The sequence below is a fragment of the Sapajus apella genome, unplaced genomic scaffold, assembly GCF_009761245.1.
Source record: "Sapajus apella isolate SASKATOON/1434 unplaced genomic scaffold, GSC_monkey_1.0 scaffold10, whole genome shotgun sequence".
In the NCBI taxonomy this organism is placed as follows: domain Eukaryota; kingdom Metazoa; phylum Chordata; class Mammalia; order Primates; family Cebidae; genus Sapajus; species Sapajus apella.
In genome coordinates this window covers 5,763,364-5,784,776 of record NW_022436950.1, presented here as the reverse complement: position 1 = coordinate 5,784,776, position 21,413 = coordinate 5,763,364, and the positions used below count along the sequence as shown (strand labels likewise).

General features: G+C 45.8%; 1 protein-coding gene and 1 long non-coding RNA gene across 2 annotated transcripts in view; one reads left to right on the top strand and one right to left on the bottom strand.

Moving 5' to 3' along the window:
* The window catches only part of LOC116551612, a 270,657-nt gene that overhangs the window by 8,476 nt on the left and 240,768 nt on the right, over nucleotides 1-21,413 (top strand). The gene's annotated exons all lie outside the window — the stretch shown is intronic.
* On the bottom strand, nucleotides 764-4,836 carry ARL4C (ADP ribosylation factor like GTPase 4C). Its single transcript, XM_032277838.1, has one exon. The coding sequence runs from the start codon at nucleotides 4,335-4,337 to the stop codon at nucleotides 3,759-3,761; it is 579 nt and encodes a 192-aa protein (XP_032133729.1). The 5' UTR covers nucleotides 4,338-4,836; the 3' UTR covers nucleotides 764-3,758.

Here is a 21,413-nt window from a genome sequence, read left to right as displayed (position 1 = left end):
AAATCACAGGGCCCTAAGCACTTGAGTCAGAATTTGGAACTGGCTCTTTTGGGCTCCATGCTTCAGAGACCCCACACCCCTCTCGGGTCTTAACCATCACTTAGTCACGAGTAAGCCTGTTGCTTCACAGCTGTCAGGTGCCTCCAAGCGCCACCCATTGCACCCATTCAAGGTTCTATTGGTTCTGGCCCAATCACTTTTTTCTCTAGAAAGTGGACCTTTTCACTGCAGAATCTACAGAGTGTGAGGGTCTTACCACACCTGCTATTTAAGAGAACTCAAGCCTTGGACTCAAAAATCATAGACTCAGCCCAGGTACTGAGCAGAGAGACACAGCCAAGATACTCAGTAGCTTCCTAGCTTTCTTATATTAGTACATAGCTGTTTCCAATTTTATATAATTACATTTTTGAAGTAATTATCAATTCATGACCTTTTCAGTAAATGAGAGTGCTGAGGAAGGACTGGACAGTGAGGCCATTTTACTAAAGGATTTGGGACGGTTCAGTGCAGGGCACCCAGCTGAGGGACAGGCACAAGCGAATGAGTCTCAAATGGATACACACTCCTGCATGTTAGCGTTCAGAGTCACCATTCGAGGTAGAGCTAGGCCCTGGCACCAGAAAAGCAGACAGGATTGATATAGGCCTAGAACCGATTAGAACTCAGACACCATCTTGTGATCCATCCCCCAACTCAGCAGAGGCCTAGAGAACGAATACCAGCAATGTGAAAAAAAAATCCACAGAAAATCTCCCCAGTCATTTGATTGTATAAATAATTTATTTCTGTTCACAGCATCATATATGCATTATAAAAGGCTATGGAAACAAAAGAGGAGGGTGGTTGAGACAGAGAATTACAGCAGTAGAAAGGAAAACAGAAACCAGGGCACACAGTCCCAACACCAGAACAGAGAATTTGGGAAGAAAATTGTTCTGAAACAAAACTGGCCTCCCTGTGTCTATTAGAAAACATTTCCAAAGCTCACATAGGGAAGCCAACTTCCTCTCTGGTAAAACCATTCACTCGCCAAAGGGCAGAAAGCATAATAAGTCACCCATCGATCTACTGGGGGGGGGTTTGGGGGGGCTTCCCATGCCCCCCGCCTCCCCTCAGTGACCACACCAAGGTGATTTGATCTGTGCTTCCTCTGTTGGGTCAGAGATGAAATGAGCTATTATTAGGTCAAACATTACAGAAATCAACTGAGACTCATAACTAGTAGTTGGTACACCACAGGGCTTTACTTGACTGCACAATGACTAACAGTTGATTGCACCCTTAAGTATTGATTATGCAAAAAACAAAATCATCTCGCATCAGTTTTAAAGCATGACAGGATTTGAACAGTGATCTTGAACCTAATATTGTTAGCACGAGAAGGTTACAGTATTTGGCATCTGCAATGTCACAAAATAAATATATTATTCTCTCAATAGTGTGGAACTACCAAAATGTCAAAGTGCTTAAGAAATTGTCGCATGTGAAGAAAATAAAGAAAGATGGATTTTTTTTTTTAATAATTCTATACAGAATCTTCAGATGATGGGACCAGCCCATTTAGAAATCAGTGAATATGCTGTCGATATGTAAACTGAAATCTTGCAGGCTTTTCAACACTGCTTAGCTAGACTTTCTCTACTGAGTTTCTACAAAAAGACCAGCATTGGAGGGGTACCAAATACACCGACAAAAGAGAAAAGCAGATGGGCTGCTAGGTTTCTGCTTTAAAAAATTTCATATAAGAATTGGGTTTCAAGCAGGAAGCTAGAACTTCTGCCCCTGGTTCTTAAATGAACATTCGGTGTGTAATGAACAATAGGTATGGACTCATAATTTGACTAACTCACATGCTCCATCAAGCATGATCATATCCAATTTCTACAGGCCTCCTTCGTAAAGAAATGTGTGACAATGGGGGGAAAGTCATAATTCTACCTGAAAACATGGATTCTAAGAGGAAATAAAACATCAAACAGTATGTTTTAAGTTTCCCTTTTGATACTGTGTTTCAGGGTAAATGACAGCTTCTGCAAACCAAGACACAGTCCTGATTATAAAGGATTTTTAAAATTACATTATTAAAAATATGTATTTATTCTTCTTTCACTTTATCTATTTTCCAAAGCCTCTTTCAAGTAAACTGTGAAGTGCCTGAGTACCAGTGACCATGACGTCACGCTTTCTTTTATCTCAAGCACTCGTTGTTTGCATTTGCCCAAAGTGCTGGCTGGCTCCACAGGCCAGTTCCCACAAGAATGAATTTGGAAAGACTTCATCCTTGTGTTTTTCCTTCTCTTTTAATTCCATGCAACGAGGTCAGCTTTTGCAACAAGGTGGGGTTTTATTTTTTTGGTGCATGACATCAAATACTCTAACGAGACATTTTTAATGAAATACTTAAACCAGATAGGCCACAATGAACCAAATTAGAAATCTGAACATGTCGCCACTTGCAGCGTAAAGGAATATAAAAGGGCAGAGCAAAGTCTTTTTTCCTAAGGTGAATATTTCTAAGGTAAGTATTCATTTGTAAAAGTTTTTTTTTTTTAAAGCATGTCTGAAAACCCATCATCACGCGGTTAGTATTACAAGAGATATCCCTTGTTTAAAAAAAAAAAAAAAATACCATCTTGCAATTCAGCACACATCTGCAGCTGGTGTGCTCATCCAAGCCAATCAGTAGGCTAAGAGAATTTAAAATTCCAAGCATATGGGTCTAGATATTAATGCCGATTACACAGTACAGAGGGAGGTCCCTATATTCACACACACACACACACACACAAACACACACACACACACTCCATCCAGCATTTACACCAAAAGCCTTACCCTTTAAACACCTTTAACTATCCTGCAAACAGTAAATGCATCATTGGCCACCACCTCCAATAGTTTGTCTTTTTTTTCTTCTTCTTATTTTTTATTGGTCTCTTTGTGTGATAATGACCTACACATGGACAGGGTCCAAACCATCTGGAAGATGTCTGATTCCAGGCTGAAAATCAGTTCTCAACAAAACTGGTCTTCTGTAGCCACCACAAAGCACCAGGAAAAGGGCATCTCCGCTGCCATCCCAGCCAGGCCAGCACAGCGCTCCGTGCCCGCTGCACGGTCCCAGGCAGTCCTCTGATGACCCAAACCACCCCTCCTTTGGGCCCAGAGAGCAGGACAAATGAAATTTCAACAGGGTCCTGCCCTGTGACCGAAAATTACTCAGCTTCACAGCCCCCGAATGCAAGGAGGTGGTCCCCCCAGAGCCAACATGCCCCCTCTAGGTGGGTACGCCCAGGGTTCTGGGAAATGCATACCTCAGGTAACTCAGGTGCGATCCCCCCAGTGGGGGCGGGGCAGCCTGAACTTCTGGCCCTTCAGGAGTAGGAAGAAATCGCTGTTGTCTCTCTGCCTACAGAGCCTTCCACCTGGGGCCGGGAGGGCAGACAGCAGGACCGGCACTTCCACACCCCACCGCGGCCCCCCGACCCCGTCAGTAGCTCTGGCGTTCAGACAAAAGGTCCCCTGAGCTGGGGGTGGGGTGCGGGGGAGCAGGTCCAGAGCAGGCCGGTAATCAGCCTTCGCAGCTCCTTAAGTCACCAGTCCTGCATTTGGGTGCAGAGATTCCGTTTTAAAAATTCGAAGCATCGCTTTGGTTCGCTGTCTTTGTTCGCGGGCGCGGGTTCTCGCTCATCCATCCATGCATCCATCCATTCATTCTTGACGCACTCGCTCGCTCCCCGGTCGCTCCGGGCGCATTACCGCTTCTTCTTCTGCTTGAGGGACTTCCTGCGTTTCAGGATCATCTCATAGAGCTTGTCCATGCCCTCGGTGAGGCCCTCGCCGATGATGGCGCACGCCGGCTGGACGTGGTAGGTGGTGGCCGGGATGAGCTCGTGCAGCGCCAGCTGCTTCTCGATCTCGGCCACCGGCAGCGACTTGGGCAGGTCCTGCTTGTTGGCGATGACCAGCAGCGGCGTGCCCTGGTTCTCGGCGAACTTGGTCACCTTGTGCAGCTCCGTCTTGGCCTCCTCCAGCCGGTCCACGTCCACCGAGTCCACCACGTAGATGATGCCGTCCGTGCAGCGGCTGTAGGACTTCCACAGCGGCCGCAGCTTCTCCTGGCCGCCCACGTCCCAGAAGTGGCAGCTGATGCCCTTGGCCGTGCCGTTGCTCAGCTTGATCTTCTCGGTGTTGAAGCCGATGGTGGGCACCGTGTTCACGAACTCGTTGAACTTGAGCCGGTAGAGCACCGTGGTCTTGCCGGCCGAGTCCAAGCCCAACATGACGATGTGCAGGGACTGGAAGGCCGAGATGTTGGAGGAGATGTTGCCCATGGCTCCTGGCTGCGGCGCCGGCCACTGCGGCTGCGGCGGGAGGGCGCCGCCCCCCGAGCAGTCACGGACCCGACGCGGCCCGGCGCACCTGGGCCCCGCCCGCCGCCGCCACCCGCCCCGGCCTGGGGCTCTGGGTCCCCCGGGCGCACGGCTCGGCGCGCTCAGACGCCGCGGTCCCCGCGCCCTCGCCGGCCCGGCTCGCGATCGCCGGGCATCGCGCCTCTGCGCGCGGCTTTGTCTCCTGCGAAGCCGCCTGGGATGCTCGGCGCGGGAGGCTCGCGCCCTCCGCAGGCCGGGGCTCGCTCTGTGGCTTCCTCGGGCCGCGCCCCCGCGCTCCCGCCGCTGTCCGGGCTCTCCGCGCTCCCGGCTCCCGGCGCTCGCCTCTGGCCTGGGCGGCGCCGCGGGGCCGCTCCTGCTCCCGTTCCCGCTCCCGGAGCGCGGGCTTCCCCGAGAGTCGCTGCCGGCGCGGCCGCCTCACAGTCCCCGCAGTCCCCGCAGTCCCCGCGCTGCCGCCGCCGCCGCCAGCCTGCAGCGGCCGAAGGGCGCCCGGCCCCGCCCCTCGCCCAGGCCCCGCCCCTCGCCCAGGCCCCGCCCCTCGCGCCCCGCCCGGGCCCCGCCCCTCCCGCCGCCGGGGGTCAGGCGCGGTCCTCCCCACCCCGCCGGCCGTTTTCGCGCGCTTCGCTGCGTCCCCGCCGCCTCCGCGGCCCCTCCCGCGCCGCGCAGACACAATGGGCCCGGAGCCGGCTCTTCCTCCCCAGCGGCTGACGGGTTTGCAAAAATAGCTCGTGGCTCCCGGAACCCCCGCCCAGGCCGAGCCCGCGCCCTGCCCTGGGCCGCAGCCGTGGGCGGCGCAGCCTGCCCGGGGGCGTGGGTCCCGGGGTCCCAGCTCCGGGCGCGAGGCGGGCAGGGCGGCGCCCAGGGAGACTGGGAGAGCGAGGGCGGCGGGGTCCGGGCCTCCAACCCCCAGGAGAAGGGACCGGACGAGGCCGGCCTCGGTGAGCCGCCAGCCTGCGCTCTGGACCCAGCGGGTCGCGGCCCCACCGACCCACCCAGGCTCGCGCCACGGCCGGCCCTGGCTCTGGTCCCCTTGACGCCCAGGCTCGCCTCCTGCCTGGGCACCAGGGGGCTGCACACAGCCAGCGCGGCCCTCCGGAGCGCAGGCCTGTGCCCAGGGCACCTTGGCGGCTCAGCTTTTCTTGCCCGGTGGGGGCTGTTGGGGCAGAGGTCCGGCATGGGTATCCTAGGCCGCGATGGGGGTTAGAAGCCCTACCTGCCCTAAGTAACTCGGACAGCTCACCGTCCTAGACACTCCCCTGGGCGGCCTCATTTCGTCCGCATCAACTCTGCTGACGTCCCAGGCGAAGCGTTAGCATCTCAGGAGAGCACCCCTTGCCACCCGACTTTGGGAACTGAGAACCACCTGCCCGCAGGTGAACTACTCCGCAGAAATGGCAGCACCAGACCCAGGGGCTGAAAAAATGTGTCTACAGCTTGGAGCTGGTGGCACTGTGGGTCACAAACACTGATATCCCACGGGTTCCACCTCCTGTCATCCCAATTCAGTAGTTTTCTTCTGGTTTGTAAACACGTAACAAATGCATATCTTCTCTGGGTGCGGAGAAAACAGAGTATATTACGGCAAACACACTGATCCGGGAGAGATGCTCCGGAGACAGCCGGCCACAGCATGGGCGGCCACATCTTCCCAGATCTAGCTTATGAGACAGAAACGCTGGAAACAGGGTCAAGGGGGAAGAAAATGAAAACGTTAATCATTTATGAGTAAAAGCTAGAATTTTAGAAAAATACTTCATCCTCTTCAGTTCACAAGCCACAAAAAAACATAGGATATCATCGGTGCCATAGGACAAGCCCGCCTCCCAACCCTTGGAATTCCCAAGAGGGCAGCCAGGGCAGACGTCCACTCTCCTGAGTGGGTCCGGGGATGGAAACGGAGTGCCAGCCTGGAAAGGACCCTGCCTATCATTCCACCCAGCGCTGCCCGATGAGATAACAAGGCTTAGGCACCTGTGACAGCTAAGGCGGAACCTAGAGGCCCACCGCCTGCTCCAGTACCCGCAAAACTGGGCACCCGGCTGCCCTCTTCCTCACACCCCACTCTACCCACATGCTGTTTCCTTTAATGAGGAATAAAATGAGCCAACCGAAGGACAGAAATTCAACAGAAAATATTGGCTGCACTGTGTCACTTTTTAAATAAAAATGAAAATGTATTCACTGACGTCACTGAAAAATTGAAGATAAAGGTCTTCAGGCATAGCTAGATCCAGGAGCTCAAAAGGAGTGTTTAGAGCAGGTGTCTCTCCAGCCCTCCTCCATGTTCCTGTGTGTTGCTTCTTTTTCCTTCTGGCAGCCTGGTACTCACATCCTTGGTTTAGATCCTGGAAAGGAAAAGGTACATCTCTTTCCAAATAACTCCAACCAAAGCCTGGAGCACACATCCCTTTGGCCTGCCTGGCCCACCCTGGATCAAGGGCTGCAGTCCAGGAGGGGGGAACACACAGATAGATGTGGCTCAGGGGCTGACATCAGAAAGGGTGGTTCTCCAAGAATCCAGGATCTGTCACCAAAAGAGCAACTCTAGTGAGGCAACAAAAACAATAGATGTTGGTGTAATTCATAATGATGCCACTTCAGTTATTGAGAACCCTGGAGAGACAGGATTTTGTGTTTTTGGAGTGATTTTCTTGGCTCTCTTTAATGCCTGCCCCATGGCTAGCCACCTTCTCGTAAGACTGTTTCTTCTTTCTCTTTCTTCTCTGCCACACACAGGGCCGAGACTGAGCACCAGCCCAAGATGAGCCTGTGGTTTACTAGCCTGGGACCTGGGTATTTGGAAAGAGACAGATCAGACTGGAAGCCTCTCCATCTGGCTTCCACAAATTACCTTTGTGTGACTTCCTTTTCCTCTAGTCAAGACTTGCTGTGATTTTAAGGTGGTAGTAGGGAGATGTTTTAGTAAAGTATCCAATGAATGTTTTTGGTGCTGTGCTAATTATGACCAAGAGCCTCAGTGGTTTTGACTGCAGCCTCCCCGTTTTGCACAGCTATGATAGGGTTCAGCAATAAAGAGCTGTCTGCTGTCCAGTAGAAAAAGCAGATTAATAGACATTAATAGAGCCTTCCAGAACAGAACCATTAAACAGCAACTCACCATAATTGAATAGCAACCACTCTACCTGCTAATTTCGCTCACCAGGTGATAAGTTCATTTTACAGTTGATAATTTAACTTCTAACACATAAAAATGTCATTTGGTGGAGTCAACTGGTAACTTTCCTTCAAATATGGATTTCTATTGAAAAACACTGGGATTATGCAAAGGAAAGTAACGTTTACCACTCGCATCAGACATGCAAGGCCTACTTTGAGCCTATTTCTTCATGAACATACATCATGGCTAAATTCCACTGAGTGGAAAATATTGGCTGCACTGTGCCACTTACTTTGTTTTAATTAATCACAAGGAGACATTTATTAAAGAATATCATGCACTCGTGTCCTGTCTGAGATGAGTTCCTCTTTCAGCGACAGTGACATTTCAGGTCCTCTTCTTTCTATTCTTCATCAAGATGACTGCATCCAGAGAACTCAATTATTTCAAGCAAACAGAATGCAATAACTTGGCAGTCATTTTGAAATTGCATCCTAAAATATTCTCTTCCCCCCCACCTTTAAGGGCTTGGAAATAAAATGAACCACCAATTAAAATGATTTTTGAGTGACTCTGGTGACTAGAGCAATATGTCACGGCATTATTATCTTTGCTTGAGCAAGGCTAGTAACATACAACGCAAAAGGGAGCATCCCATTCATTCTTGAACACAATGAGTAAATAAAGACCAGAACATGAGCACGTGTGTTCGCACATACACATGTAAGCGTGGGATTATTTGCATGTTCTCACTGCAGATCTGCTGTGGAACTCTGGGTTCAGGTTCACTGCCCTGGCGCTTGACTGTTGTAATACAGGAGTGCCCTCTGCTGAGCTTCTCGGATAATAGATGAAGAGGCTTCTACAGAGGCACACTGGCCTAGTGCTTAGCAAATGTTTAGTCCATAGTTACGGAATGAATGATGGATAAGTGACCCCCTAACTTTGTTCTCTCTGTGGAGATGCAGGAATAGAATCCTAATGGTTAAACTGAGAAAGTGCCAGGGGCCCATGGGCACTTTGCTTAGGGCTCAGAGCTCAGACCCGTTGATGCCAGCATGGGTCTTGTCTGTGAGACCTGTAGGTTATCTGCCGGGAGAGGGGAGCCAAGAGCCCGGCAGAGCAGCAAGTTGCTTCACCAGGGGAGCTGTTCAAAGAATCATAATTGCTGGAATAGATCAGAAAACAGCATCCATGGAACCCAGCTGAGACTAGAGAAGGGAAAAAAAACGATTTTTGCATTGAATTCGCAGGTAGGCACAGGCCGCTGTAAATGGAGAATGGGCTGGGAGTCAAGAATGAAGGAGGCCACTTGGCAGACAAGGTGACAAGCCCTGACGCTCCCGAAGCCAGGTGGTCTGGGACTGAAGACTTTTGTCTGTCAGGAGAGGTTCCTTAAGGAGGAACCAAACCAACACTTGCAGAGGGCCCAGGGCTTGCTGTACCACCCAGTCACCATCACTGTGCAGTCACTCCCCAATGTAGGAGAAATGCCGGTTCAGGCTACTTAACAGTGGAAGCCACTAAGACACTGGTGACAAGGGAGGCTTTCTGTGGATGGAACTGTAGATCTGGGGGGAGATAAATGAGAATCTGTGATGCTTGCAAGCTCTTGCTTCATTCAAGTGGTCCAAAGCCTGGAAATAAAAACGATCCACTACTCTACTGGCCATTCAAGTTTATAACGCTGAGAAAAAATCAGGGTGCCTTATTGTAAATTTTGCTAAGCAACAGGGCTGAAACAATTCCAGTTTTTATTTTCCCAACGATCACCACTGCTAGTATTTTGTATGATTGTTGTTGTTGGTGCTATTTTTTTCCAAGAAAAAAAATTAAAAATCAAAAGGCTTCCCCGCTTCAGATCTTCCTTAATAATTGTCAATGTCTATTATATGCCTGAGATAGACATGAAACATCAGAAACCATTATCTGGGCTGGGCTCCGTGGCTCTTGCCTTTAATCCTAGCACTTTGGGAGGCTGAGGTGGGAGAGTCACCTGAGGTCAGGAGTTCAATACCAGCATGACCAACATGGTGAAACCCCATCTCTACTAAAAACACAAAATTAGCTGAGCCTGGTGGTGGGTGCCTGTAATCCTAGCTATTCGGGAGGCTGAGGCAGGAGAATTGCTTGAACGTGGGAGGTGGAGGTTGCAGTGAGCTGAGATCATGCCACTGAATTCCAACCTGGGTGACAGAGCGAGACTTCGCCTCAAAAAACAACAATAATAAATAGAAGCCGTTATCTTTCCTATCAGTAATATTCTAAAATATAGTTCTTATATAACACTATTTTACATCTTTCCCTAATGTTTACATAGCATATATTAAATGAACCTTTGTCAAGGGCATTGAGACTCAAAGCTTTGGAAGTCAGCACTCAGGCATAGCAAGGTGACGGGAAAGTTCTTTAGATCAGTGCCAGCATCCTTTCAGTTCAGGGGGAAGAAAAGCCTTACTATGCAAAAAGTATTTCTGATTCCTTTAATAATTCAATCACAGTAATTAAATTTCTACTCTAATAGCTATGGTGAAGGAAAAAACCAGTAACGACAAATATCAGGTGATTAGAGACCTGCGCCATGAACCACAAAACATTTGATGGAAACTTGGATTACTTTCATTCCTCTTCTCCAGCCTCTGCAGGTGAACTGAGATCCTATTATTTTCATTTAATTAAGCTTACTTGGCTGGACCCCAGAGAGACGGAAACAATCATGCTTTTGTGCCCCTATCAATCCCTATTGGCTTTCTTGGTGCAGCAGGGAGGATGGGGTGTGCTGCCAGTCCCCCACTCTCTAATGTGCGGTCACTCAGGATGACTCTTCCCTTTAATACAATGGTGGCTTTTGTAGAACCATCATCTATGTGGATACAGCACAGCATCTGAACAGAGCCCCTTGGCCGATTGCTGCTTTTGTTGGAGTAATAACCACTTGAGATGATCATTTCTTCCTTATGAGTCACACGGTGCTTATGTAACCTGATGCTTTGCTCCATCAATCACAGAAAATCCCTTTTACCTTCTTGCTCCTGCCTCTCTCAGTCTCCTGCGGCTGCTCTCCTAAGGTCATTGGTGATCAGTGGAAAAATCCAAAGAGCTGATCTGTGTGGATGGCTGTCTGGGACAGAGATGTTCATCAGTTAGAGTCACGCCACCCACCAGGACCTCCAAATATGCGCCTTACAAAACTGTGCTCTGTCTCCCTGATCACTAAACTACTCTTTATGTGAGTCTTCTCAGTAGTCATCAGCCACAGGCTGTGGTGTTCCTCTGTGTTGGGTCTGTGACGTTTTCATTCTCTCTTCTCTCAGTATCTAATTCAATCTAGCTCTCATGATTTCTCAATCTCTGCCACTGTCAAAAGCCAGAAGAGATCAACATGGACTTCTGGACTAAGAGCATGCTCTCTTTTTCTCTCACTCTGTAGATAGGTAGATAATAGACAGAGGATAAATACATAGATAACAGGTAGATAGCTGATTGATAGACTGATAAATGATAGATGATAGATCAATAAGGAGAAAGAGATTATCCAGCAAACACATAGAGTGTCCAGCAAACACATCAAGCAGCACTAGACAATTGACAAACTCATTGTCTTTCCCTTCGCTCTGCCCACTCTCTATATCCACTCAACCAATGTCCATTCTACTTTGGAAATGGCTCTTGGAATTAAAACTGTGAGCACTTTCAAATCACATTTATTGTTTTATTCTTCATGACAGTTGCCTTTATGTCCTTAATGAATGCAGTATTTACTTCCATTTTTTTGCATGTGGAAAGGAGCAAACTTCACCAAGTTCACCAGCAAAGGCCTCTATCCACTCTGCTTGGGTGCCAGGGAGGAGGGTGGCTAATCTGATCGGCCCAAGCTTAATACTTCATTCGTACCCACTTTATGAGCGTTCAGTAAAGGGATGTGCGTCTAAGGGCAGGCTTAGTGTCCCCTTCTGTCCCCACTGTTAGGGGCGGGTAAGCTCTGTGGGATTGGCCTTCTTATGTTCAGGAGTAGAGAAGGCACAGCTGGCTTAGATCCTCAGCCTAAGCTGCTTCCTTCAATCTAGTGTTTACTGCAGAGTTCTAGAAACAGACGGGGGAGGGTGGTCATCAGCGTTTGCCCAGCTTGATAAATACGGACCATCTGGTCTGTATAGGGAAGTGATAAACCAACCCTCAGCCTCTCACATAACCCAGAAGGAAATTCCACTAAACTCTTTGGCATCCAATATGGAACATGAAGAGACATGACCTCTGGGCAACAATAGAGAAAACACTAAGGAGAGAAGAGACCCAAATAAAAGGTGCCACGATAGGATGAAAGGACACCTCAGACAACAAAAAAATAAGAGAAATTATTTCCTCCTCCTTCTCATCATCCTACTTTTATTTATTTCTGATATTTTTATTCTGGTCAAAGGTACACAATTTTTGTGGAGTATCTAGCCCTTTATTTGCTTACTTCAGAGCAAATTTTTTTCTCCAGAGAAACTGACATTTAAGAGAACTAAGAAATGACTGAGTTGATAATTTTTTAGTATTTTTTTTTTTTTGAGATGGAGTTTGGCTCTTATTTCCCAGGCTGGAGTGCAATGGTGCAAGCTAGGCTCACTGCAACCTCCGCCTCCCTGGTTCACGTGATTCTCCTGCCTCAGGCTCCTGAGTAGCTGGGATTACAGGCATGTGCCACCACGCCCAGCTAATTTTGTATTTTTAGTAGAGATGGGCTTTCTCTATGTTGGTCAGGCTAGTCTTGAACTCCCAACCTCGGGTAACCTGTCTGCCTCAGCCTCCCAAAATGCTGGGATTACAGGCGTGAGCCACAGCACCTGGTTGATAATGTTTTAGTATTTTTAAATTTTAATTAGGTAAAACATTCACATGGTATAACATTCATAAGGAACACCACCCTCCCTCACTCCCACCCCCTGCCCCCGCCGTAACTCCTCTCCTTAAAGGTGACTGCATTCATCAACGGTTTGTGTTTCCTCCAGTATTTAAGTATTAATTTTCAGAGAGCCATACATAGAATGCACTTCTGCATCTCCAGAATTCTAAGCAAGGGAGGCAAAGGGATGGCCATATCACAATTTAATGTGACTATGGGGAGTCTGGCAGAGCTAAATTATGGCAGTGTCCCACCAAGGTGAAGGACTCCAGAGAGAAACTACAAGCCTAACTGAGGAAGGAAGGAACTACTAGACCTTTCCTGCTGTAGTTATGAATATCTTCATCTTGCAGTCCTGCCTTGCCCAGACACTGAGCCCAGGCAAACTCGTTCCCAACAGCAGCTGGGCTCAGCAATTACTCTGTAGATAGAAGCTCCAGGTACATCCCTAGGGAGCCTGCCCCTGGGAACTTCAGCCTTACCCTGTGCACTGAGCACTCACCATCCAGAAGACAGGGCTTCTGCTCCATCCTAGGCAGGTGTCCTGACACCTGGCTGGCCATTTGGAACCAACGTTCCCGTTGCCTGCGACTGTAGCTATAGCTGCTGGTCATGCAGCCCGAGCTCACCCCATCTGATGAACTGGCTTAGATAAGAGATAAGGCAAACTGAAAACCGGTAACTCCAGAAAGCAGCGCCCGCAGTTTTCCAGCCTGTAATGGCTTAGAAGGAAAAGACAAAATAAAGAACAAAAGCAAAGAAATGAGAATAAATTTGATTTTTGTCATAGAAGAATTTTACCTATCTTGAATTCTGGCTTATTGATCTAGTATTTCTTAATTTCCATCCTGCTGTTCATGGACCATGACTTTGTTATGGTTTTATCTAGTGCTATGTGGGCAAAATAGTTAAAAACAATCCAAAGGGCTTTCCTTGCCAAAAAAAAAAAAGGTCAAATATAAAAATTGGGTCTAGATTCTGGGCAGAGTGATGTATTAATCAGGATTCTCTAGAGGAACGTAACTAATAGGATATATAAATATATATATATAAAGGGGAGCTTACTAAGTATTAAGTCACATGATCACAAGATTCCGCAATAGGCCCTCTGCAACCGGAGGAGCAAGGAGAGCAAGTCTGAGTCCCAAAACTGAAGAACTTGGAGTCCGATGTTCAAGGACAGGAAACATCAAGCATGAGAGAAAGATGTAGGCTGGGAGGCTAGGCCAGTCTAGTCTTCCCACATTTTTCCTGCCAGCTTTATATTCTAGCCTTGTTGGCAGCTGATTAGATGGTGCCTACCTGGATTAAGGGTGGGTCCGCCTTTCCCAGCCTACCAACTCAAATGTTAATCTCCTTTGGCAACACCTTCACAAAACACCCAGGATTAATACTTTGCAGTCTTCAATCCAGTCGAGTTGATACTCAGTATTAACCATCACCTTAAAAAAAAAACAGGCTTAAAATCACATGTCGCTGTAGGGACACAGAGTTGGTGCCAGCAGGAGGCTTCCTTAAAAAGTTGTTCACACAAGCCAGGAACTGGCGTGCCCATCCCTAGCTATATTATGAAATAATCTAAGATACTTCTATGCAATCGAAAGCTTCAGAACTATTAAAAAGAGTGAGAAAAATTTTGTGTGTTGATATGGTTAAGATGATCTAGATATTTTTAGGTAAAAAAAGCATAGTACACAAGTGTTTCCATCTCTATGAGAAAAAGTGTGTGTGTGTGTGTGTGTGTGTGTGTGTGTGAGAGAGAGAGAGAGAGAGAGAGAGAGAGAGAGAGAGAGAGAGAAACATCCACGATAATTTCCCAAAAAGATACACAAATAACTATTGGTATTGATTATCTGGACAATGGAACTGAGGAGGAATAGAAAGCAGCCTCGTGTTTTATTGTAAATCTTTTTGTACTGTTTGCATTTGTGCTGTATGTGCATGAAAGTATTTTCATAATAACAAAAAAGTAAAAAAGAAAAAACATATAGTTAATGAATGCATGCACAAAAAGAAAAAATTCCTGCAACCATATGCAGATTTTTAGAAGCTCTAAACTTGGTACTGCATTCTAGAAAGAATTAAAATAAGTCTAACAAGTGTCCAGAGGGCAAATTAACACACAGCAAATGTCAAATATCCATAAATAAGTGATTTCATGTTCAGAAGCATGAGATCCATAAAGGTAGCCTTCAAGCATGACTGAGATGTACAGCTGAGCTTCCAGGGGCAAATTGATGGAGATCATTGTTTTTCTCTAGAGCTGCTAGCCACCTTCCTCAAGGTCAGGCTGACAAGGTGAAATGAAACATTAACATTTAGAAGTGCTTTCCTGTGGAGGTGGAAGTGCAGAAGTTTAGCTCTTTTGAAACCTTTAACCTTTCCAGGAGGTGTAATACTGCCATACTGCCAGCATCCCAAGTTCTCAGCAGGTTTTCGAATGATTTTTTCCAGGGCAGACCTTGAGTTACAAAACAAGAGACTGCAACAGACCCAGGACACTGCAGATATTTTGTGCTGTTACTTAAGAATTAAAATTCCTTCTTTCTGCTGTTTGTGCATGCAAATTATCTTTCATAATGACATTTAATCTACATATCATTAACACCTTATCACATGAAAGGTTTGGAAAACTAGTTTCCCAGCACAGTTTCTGTAGGTAGTGGATAATCGACTTTGCATCAGGGCTTTTCGTACATTCTGTGTTAGTCTGAGTAGAACTGAGGGCAGTGATGTTGCAATAGGAGCAAGTAATGAGGAAGAGTTGCGTCTTTTACGTTTGGCGCGAGTGGCTCATGGCTATCTAGGCAGAGTTTCCTGTGAACAAAAGGATACCTTCCATTTCAAAAGGATGTATGTTATTTATGTATCAGTCCTTACCCGCCCAAAATAGAACTGCCTTCTATTTTGCTAAATGTGTACAATAGCAACAGACACTCTTCTTCCTTCGAGCCTCAGTGCCTCTTGTTGAAGTAACATTTTCCTGAAGAAATCATTCTTCCAGACCATTTTTAATTTTTAATCAAATTCCTAATGAAATTGTGTGAGGGACGGAAAGGTGTACAATAACACACTGTAATTCAGGAAACAACTGAGTATGCAGGGTAGTCAAACATGTCTGCACGACTGGTACTGATCTTGCCTGCACATGTTAAATTGATCTTTGAGCTCTCCACATCCATTTCAGTAAATTCGTTCTTTTTCTTTCTTCAGGGCATTGTAAAGACCCGAGCCAAAGAACTTAATCACCATGTTTGATTTAATCAGGTCTCAAATATAAAGTTATTTGTCTACTTTTTCCTTTCTAGAAACTTCTGTTACAATAACCAATGCATAGAATGAAAATTTTAAAATGTTGTAAAAATGTCAGAGGATTCTCCAAGGCATCTATGCCTCATGCGATCTTTTGATCAAATTGATGATGTCACCATTTTTTTTCTGATTTTTAAGATATTTTTCCTCTTTTTTGTTGAAGTAATTTTCCTGGTAAACACGTTCTGTAATAATTTTTTTTAAAAAAATCCTGTGTTTGGAGTGCTTGAAATGGACCTATGGTGTATACATATAATCTCTGAGAAGTCAACATTGAAGGAAGGAGAACAGAAGTATCAATATAGGTTGCCAAAGATGATTATTTCCATAGTTAATCCTGCTGTTTTCAATGCACTGGGTTTCATTTTCTACTCCTCAAGATACTTGAAGTGAGGGAGCTCCCTTACTGGTTGCATGAATTACTGAGCATGAAATATTCATCCAGGGATTATGGCTAAACTGTTCATTCCACCCCCATATCCAATGAATCAAAAGCCCAAGACTATCAGATATGTAAATAATAGACATTCTAATGTCATATGCCATAACATATCCTTCTGCTGTGTGATTCTGTAAAATCATGGCTCTTCATGTGATAGACACATGTGCTCTGAAGCCACAATGTAATAGTCCATGTATGTAACATAGGAAAGAGTTCAAGTGTAATAAGGAAATGAATCAATCATCATTTCAATGAGAAATACATTCTCTGGGTAAATGATTCCACATTCATTCATTTAAGACAGTTTGTGAACATACCTTTGTGTCAGGTGATGAAATCATAAAACATAGTTCTAATGCTCATGGTTTACAGACAACTGACAGATGCAGTCACATCACAGGCAGGAGCAACAGAGTAGGGTAAGCTCCAAGGGAGGGATGATCCCTGAGCGTGGATGAGGTGGGGTGGGGCTTGGGCAGTAGAAGGTAGGAGGGATGCTGAGGCAAATATTACCAAGGAAAGCTTCCATTAAGGTGATTTCTAAGCAAGAAATATAATTAGCAAGCAATTTGCTTGCCTCTGGGCAAGTAAAATATGTTGCCAACTCATTGATGTCTGTGATTCTGTCCCCATATCCACCCAAACGCACCCTGATGGTGATGGGGAGAAGTGTCATAAACTCACAAAAGAAAACAAAGGAGTTTTGCTTATTCAGAAGGGCTCTGGACAGTAGCTCTGGATAGAGACAGACCACAGGACAACAGCACAGATGTGAGCCAAAAGTGTAATTGAGTACAAGAGCCCAGACAAGTCCAGGTGGCAAACAAATCAGAAGCTTTTTCTTGGACTCCCAAGGGTCTCTGTGTACCAACTTCCACTGGGGGATTTTAAAGGGTACTTACAATCACAGAACCATGTTACTGAGAAGGCCATCCATGAGTATTTACTGCACCAGAGGATAATAGTGACAAGACAAGAAGGTCCCATTAATACACTGAATGTTACCTTAGTTAATTGATAACACCTCACAGTTATAGTGTGTTATAAACTCAAGAATTTAGCACTTTATATCTCAAAGAGCTATTCTGATTTTACAACTGTAATGTTAAGCAGATGTATATCAAAAACCAAGCCAGGAGAATTATGAGGCAATGAAAATTTGCTGTAGTCTAGGTTATCTCAAGACATTTGCATATGATAATAGAGAAGGCCACGAAGGTGCCTTCAAGTGTACTGCAGACCCTTCCAGACAGACATATGTGGAAAACATTCCATCATCATTCCCTCAGCTTTGTAATAATAAATAAACATTTTCTTTGTTGTCTAGTCATAAGATGTTGATTGAGCTTCCACGGTGTGTCGGGGACACTCTGGACCATAAAAGCACAAATATTTATAAATCCTCTTAAAATATAGCCCCTATTCAAGTCTCAGCTGTCTCAACTCTCTCGCTCTCTTCATCTCCCTCTCCCCGTCTCTTTCTCTCTGTCCCCGTCTTTTAGATTTGTACAGCCCTCTAGCTATTGTTCTACAGTTTTACTCCTTCTCTTCTTAGAGGGTCTCTGCCTCTCTCACAATGCAACCCCCAGTCTGCTTACATCTGTCATGCCCTTGCCCACGCTCTGAACCTGTGCTGCAAAGGTCACCTCCTAATTGCTGCACAAGATGGATCTATTTCAGTCCTAATCTTACTTCTTGTCTCAGTTGCATCTCGTGCTGTTAACCACACTCTTTTTTCACAAAACTCTCTCTGACTTGGCTTTCTTTGGCTTTCACTGTGGTCCTTGATCCTAGCTCTCTTGTACATTTTAAGGTTCTCTCACAAATTACTTTTCTTCTATCTGCCCCTGAACTGTATTTTCTGAGCCCTCTGCTTGGCTCTTGTTCCACACCGCACCTGCTTTCAAGGGACAGTTTTGTTGCTCCAGTGAATTCTTCTCTCTCCTCCCCAATTTTTTTTTGTTGTGAGAAAATACACATAACATAAAATTTACCAACTTAACATTTTTAAATGTAGAGTTCGGTGATATCAAATACATTCAGCATATTGAGCAAACATCACCGTTATTCACCCTCATTGCTCTTTTCATTGTGAAACTGAAGCGCTATCCATCAATAATAATGTTTCATTACTTCCCCCTCCTCTCAGCCCCTGGAAATCCCCATTCTACTTTCTGTCTTTATGAGTTTTGACTACACTAAGTACCTCATATAAATGGAGTCATACAGGGTTTGTCTTTTTTTGACTGGCTTATTCCACTTAGCATAATGTCCTCAAATTTCATCCATGTTGTAGCATGTGTCAGAAATTTCCTCTCTTTTTAAAGCTAAGTCATTTTCTATTTTAAATATGTGCCACATTTTGTTTACTCATTGATCGGTCAACAGACACTTGAGTTGCTTTCACCTTTTGGCGATTGAAGAAAGCTGCTATGAATACGGGTGAACACGTATCTCTTCAAAACCCTGCTTTCAATTATTTTGGGCATATATCTGTTAGTGGGATTGCTGGTTCATGTTGTATTTTTATGTTTAAGTTTTGTGGGACCTGGCATACTGTTTTCCATAGCAGCTGCACCGTTAGAATCCCACCAGAAGTGTACAAGTTCCCAATTTCTCTGCGTGATCACCAGTAATTGTTATGTTCTTTTTTTTTTTTTTTAATTCTAGCCATCCTGGTAAGTGTAAGATGGTATCTCATTGTGGTTTTGATTTGCATTTAACTAGTGATTAGTGATGCAGAACATCTCTTCATGCACTCATTGACCATCTGGATGTTTTCTTTGGAGAAATCTCTATTCAAGTTCCTTGTCCCTTTTTAAATCTGGTTGTTTGGTTTTGCTGTTTGTTGAGTTTCCAGTGGATCCTTCTTCCCAGATATTTGCCTCTACTATGCCGTGACCTATATCCAAATCCATGTTCATGTTTCCATTGGGTTGTCCCATGGACACCCCTAGACCATTCCAACTGATCTCACCACTGCCCCTACTGAGCCGCTCTTCCTCCCCCATTCCTCTTCTTACCTCCTTTACTACCATTGACTCATTCTCACAACCAGAACTCAGCAGAGAAGTGGGAGGCTGGTGAAGCCTCCTTTTGATAGAATATCTGAGGACAGGGCCTCCAGCTTTAGCAAAGAATAAGCCCATTTATCTGCATTTTGTTGGGAATGAGCTTGATAGTGTCATCTGGGCCCACAGGTGGTGGGAAGCCTGCTGCCTCTTGGGCCACGGAGACCACTCAGTAACTGTCCATGTCCTCTCCTGACAGGAATCATCAAGGGTGACTGGCTGAGGTGAAGGATTCTATGGCTGGACACTGTGGAACCTTGGCCTTTAAGCTGGGTATGGTAAGTGGGGGTTTGGAGAAAATCTTGGCCCATCAGAGGCCCCCACTTTTAACCTACTTTACCCACAATACCTTTAATAATAACGTCAATTTAAGAGTGCTATAGGATGACTAATCATAATGTAATTTGAATGTGCACATTACAGAATTGGAAGTTAGTTGTTAACTAGAACATCATAGTTCATGGTAACGCACAAAATCAACTCCAAGTTGTGTAAATGATGGCAGAGAAGAATACTTCCAAAATATAAGACCCAGGTAGCGAACAACGATGGAAATTGCAAAACATTATCTGTAATGCTCAGTAAGAATTGTCTACAGCACAGAGGACAGAGGAGATGAACATGGCCACCCCGCTGGGTTGAAGGGAAGATGTGACTCCCTGGGCCAGGATGGCCAGTGTGAATGAGGGAGCAGAAGACCAGCTTTTGGACCATTGACCTCACCTACAAACTTGTGATAGTTCAGTAATCTCAGTGGATACAAATGAGGAGCATCCCGTCTTAAAAAGAGTGATTTCCCAGATGCCTTTTTCTGGGGTTTCTGATGGTACACCCTTTCACATGCCTAGGAATCACTAGGGATTCTAGGGAGGATGTGGTCACCAGCAGTGCCGTCTTCCCTGCATCTCTTCCAGCCCTAGGGAGCGGCAGCAGAGGTTGCCCTGGTTCCAGCCCCTTGCACCACCCTGGTTCCTAAGGCAAGTAGAGGCACAGCCAGGGTGAGATGGAGCAACAAACACCATTTGAAGGAGGTCTTGAGCCCTCGCTTTGTTCTCAGACCATCTCTAAAAAGCCTTGGGACAAAACTTTCTAATACAATTGGATAAATCTTAACCAGGAGTTTTAGATTGAAGGTTAGCTGAAGAGGCCCATTGGAAGCAAGTACCAGCCCGAGGAGTGAGTGATTAGCAGGGTGGCCATTGGGGTCCCAGGCTTCTGTTCTTACTTCCCAGGCCTGATGGGTCCTATCCAGCAGCCCCTGCTGAGTGTGTCCAGGCAGAGACATAGCTGCACACAGTGGGTTAGATGAACTTCTTGGACCAAAACACAGCTGGAAAGTTCCAGATGGTCCAGAGTCTAGCCCCATGATCGTCTGGGTAACTAGGTAATGGCAATGGAGAAGCAGCAGAAATCAATGGAAAACAGTGTCTCTGCTAAGTTGACCTGAAATTATGGCACTGAGTCATTATTTAAGAAGCTTCCCTAGAGCCTTTCCTGCTCAAAAACAGCACCAGTTGGTATTGGAGTATAGACTCTCGAATGAACAATATTTGTAATTTTTTGAGTGACATTTCATAAAAAAAATTGTCCCTGAAAAATTCAAATATTTGTCCCGACTAAATGCTTTATTCGCTTACTTGGAAGATGTAGGAGTGGGGAGATGTTTTGTGTTTTGTCGGTGACTCATACTTTTCTGGAAAGAGCATTCAGCTCAGGTTTTCACAGCAATGTTCCCGGAATCAATGAGCTATGGGCTGTAATTCCACTCAGCTATATGATGTGGGGTGAGGGACAGCCGCGCTAGCTGCAGTCTCCCCATCTGTGACGTGGAGATAATCGCAGCTCCTCGCTTATGAGGCTGCAGGGACAGCTGTTTGAGCCTGGGCATTTCGGGACTTAGCCCTGTGCCTGGAGAAGAGCAAACACGCCATAATATCACCTCTCGTCATTTTCTCTCTGTCACATCAGGTCATACTGTTCATCTTAGTTCTGTGCATGCTTGTTTTGCATGTAAGTCCTTAAATAACCCTTTATCAATGTGGTAGAGGTCATTTTTCTGGCCTGTAATGATTTCAATAAATGGTTATCTGCAGATTTATCTAAAAATATGTTTCCTGAGTTTATGAGAGAATAAGGAGTCATACTGTCCATTTTCGATTGAAGAGTGAGCATATTTATGGAGTCTGTT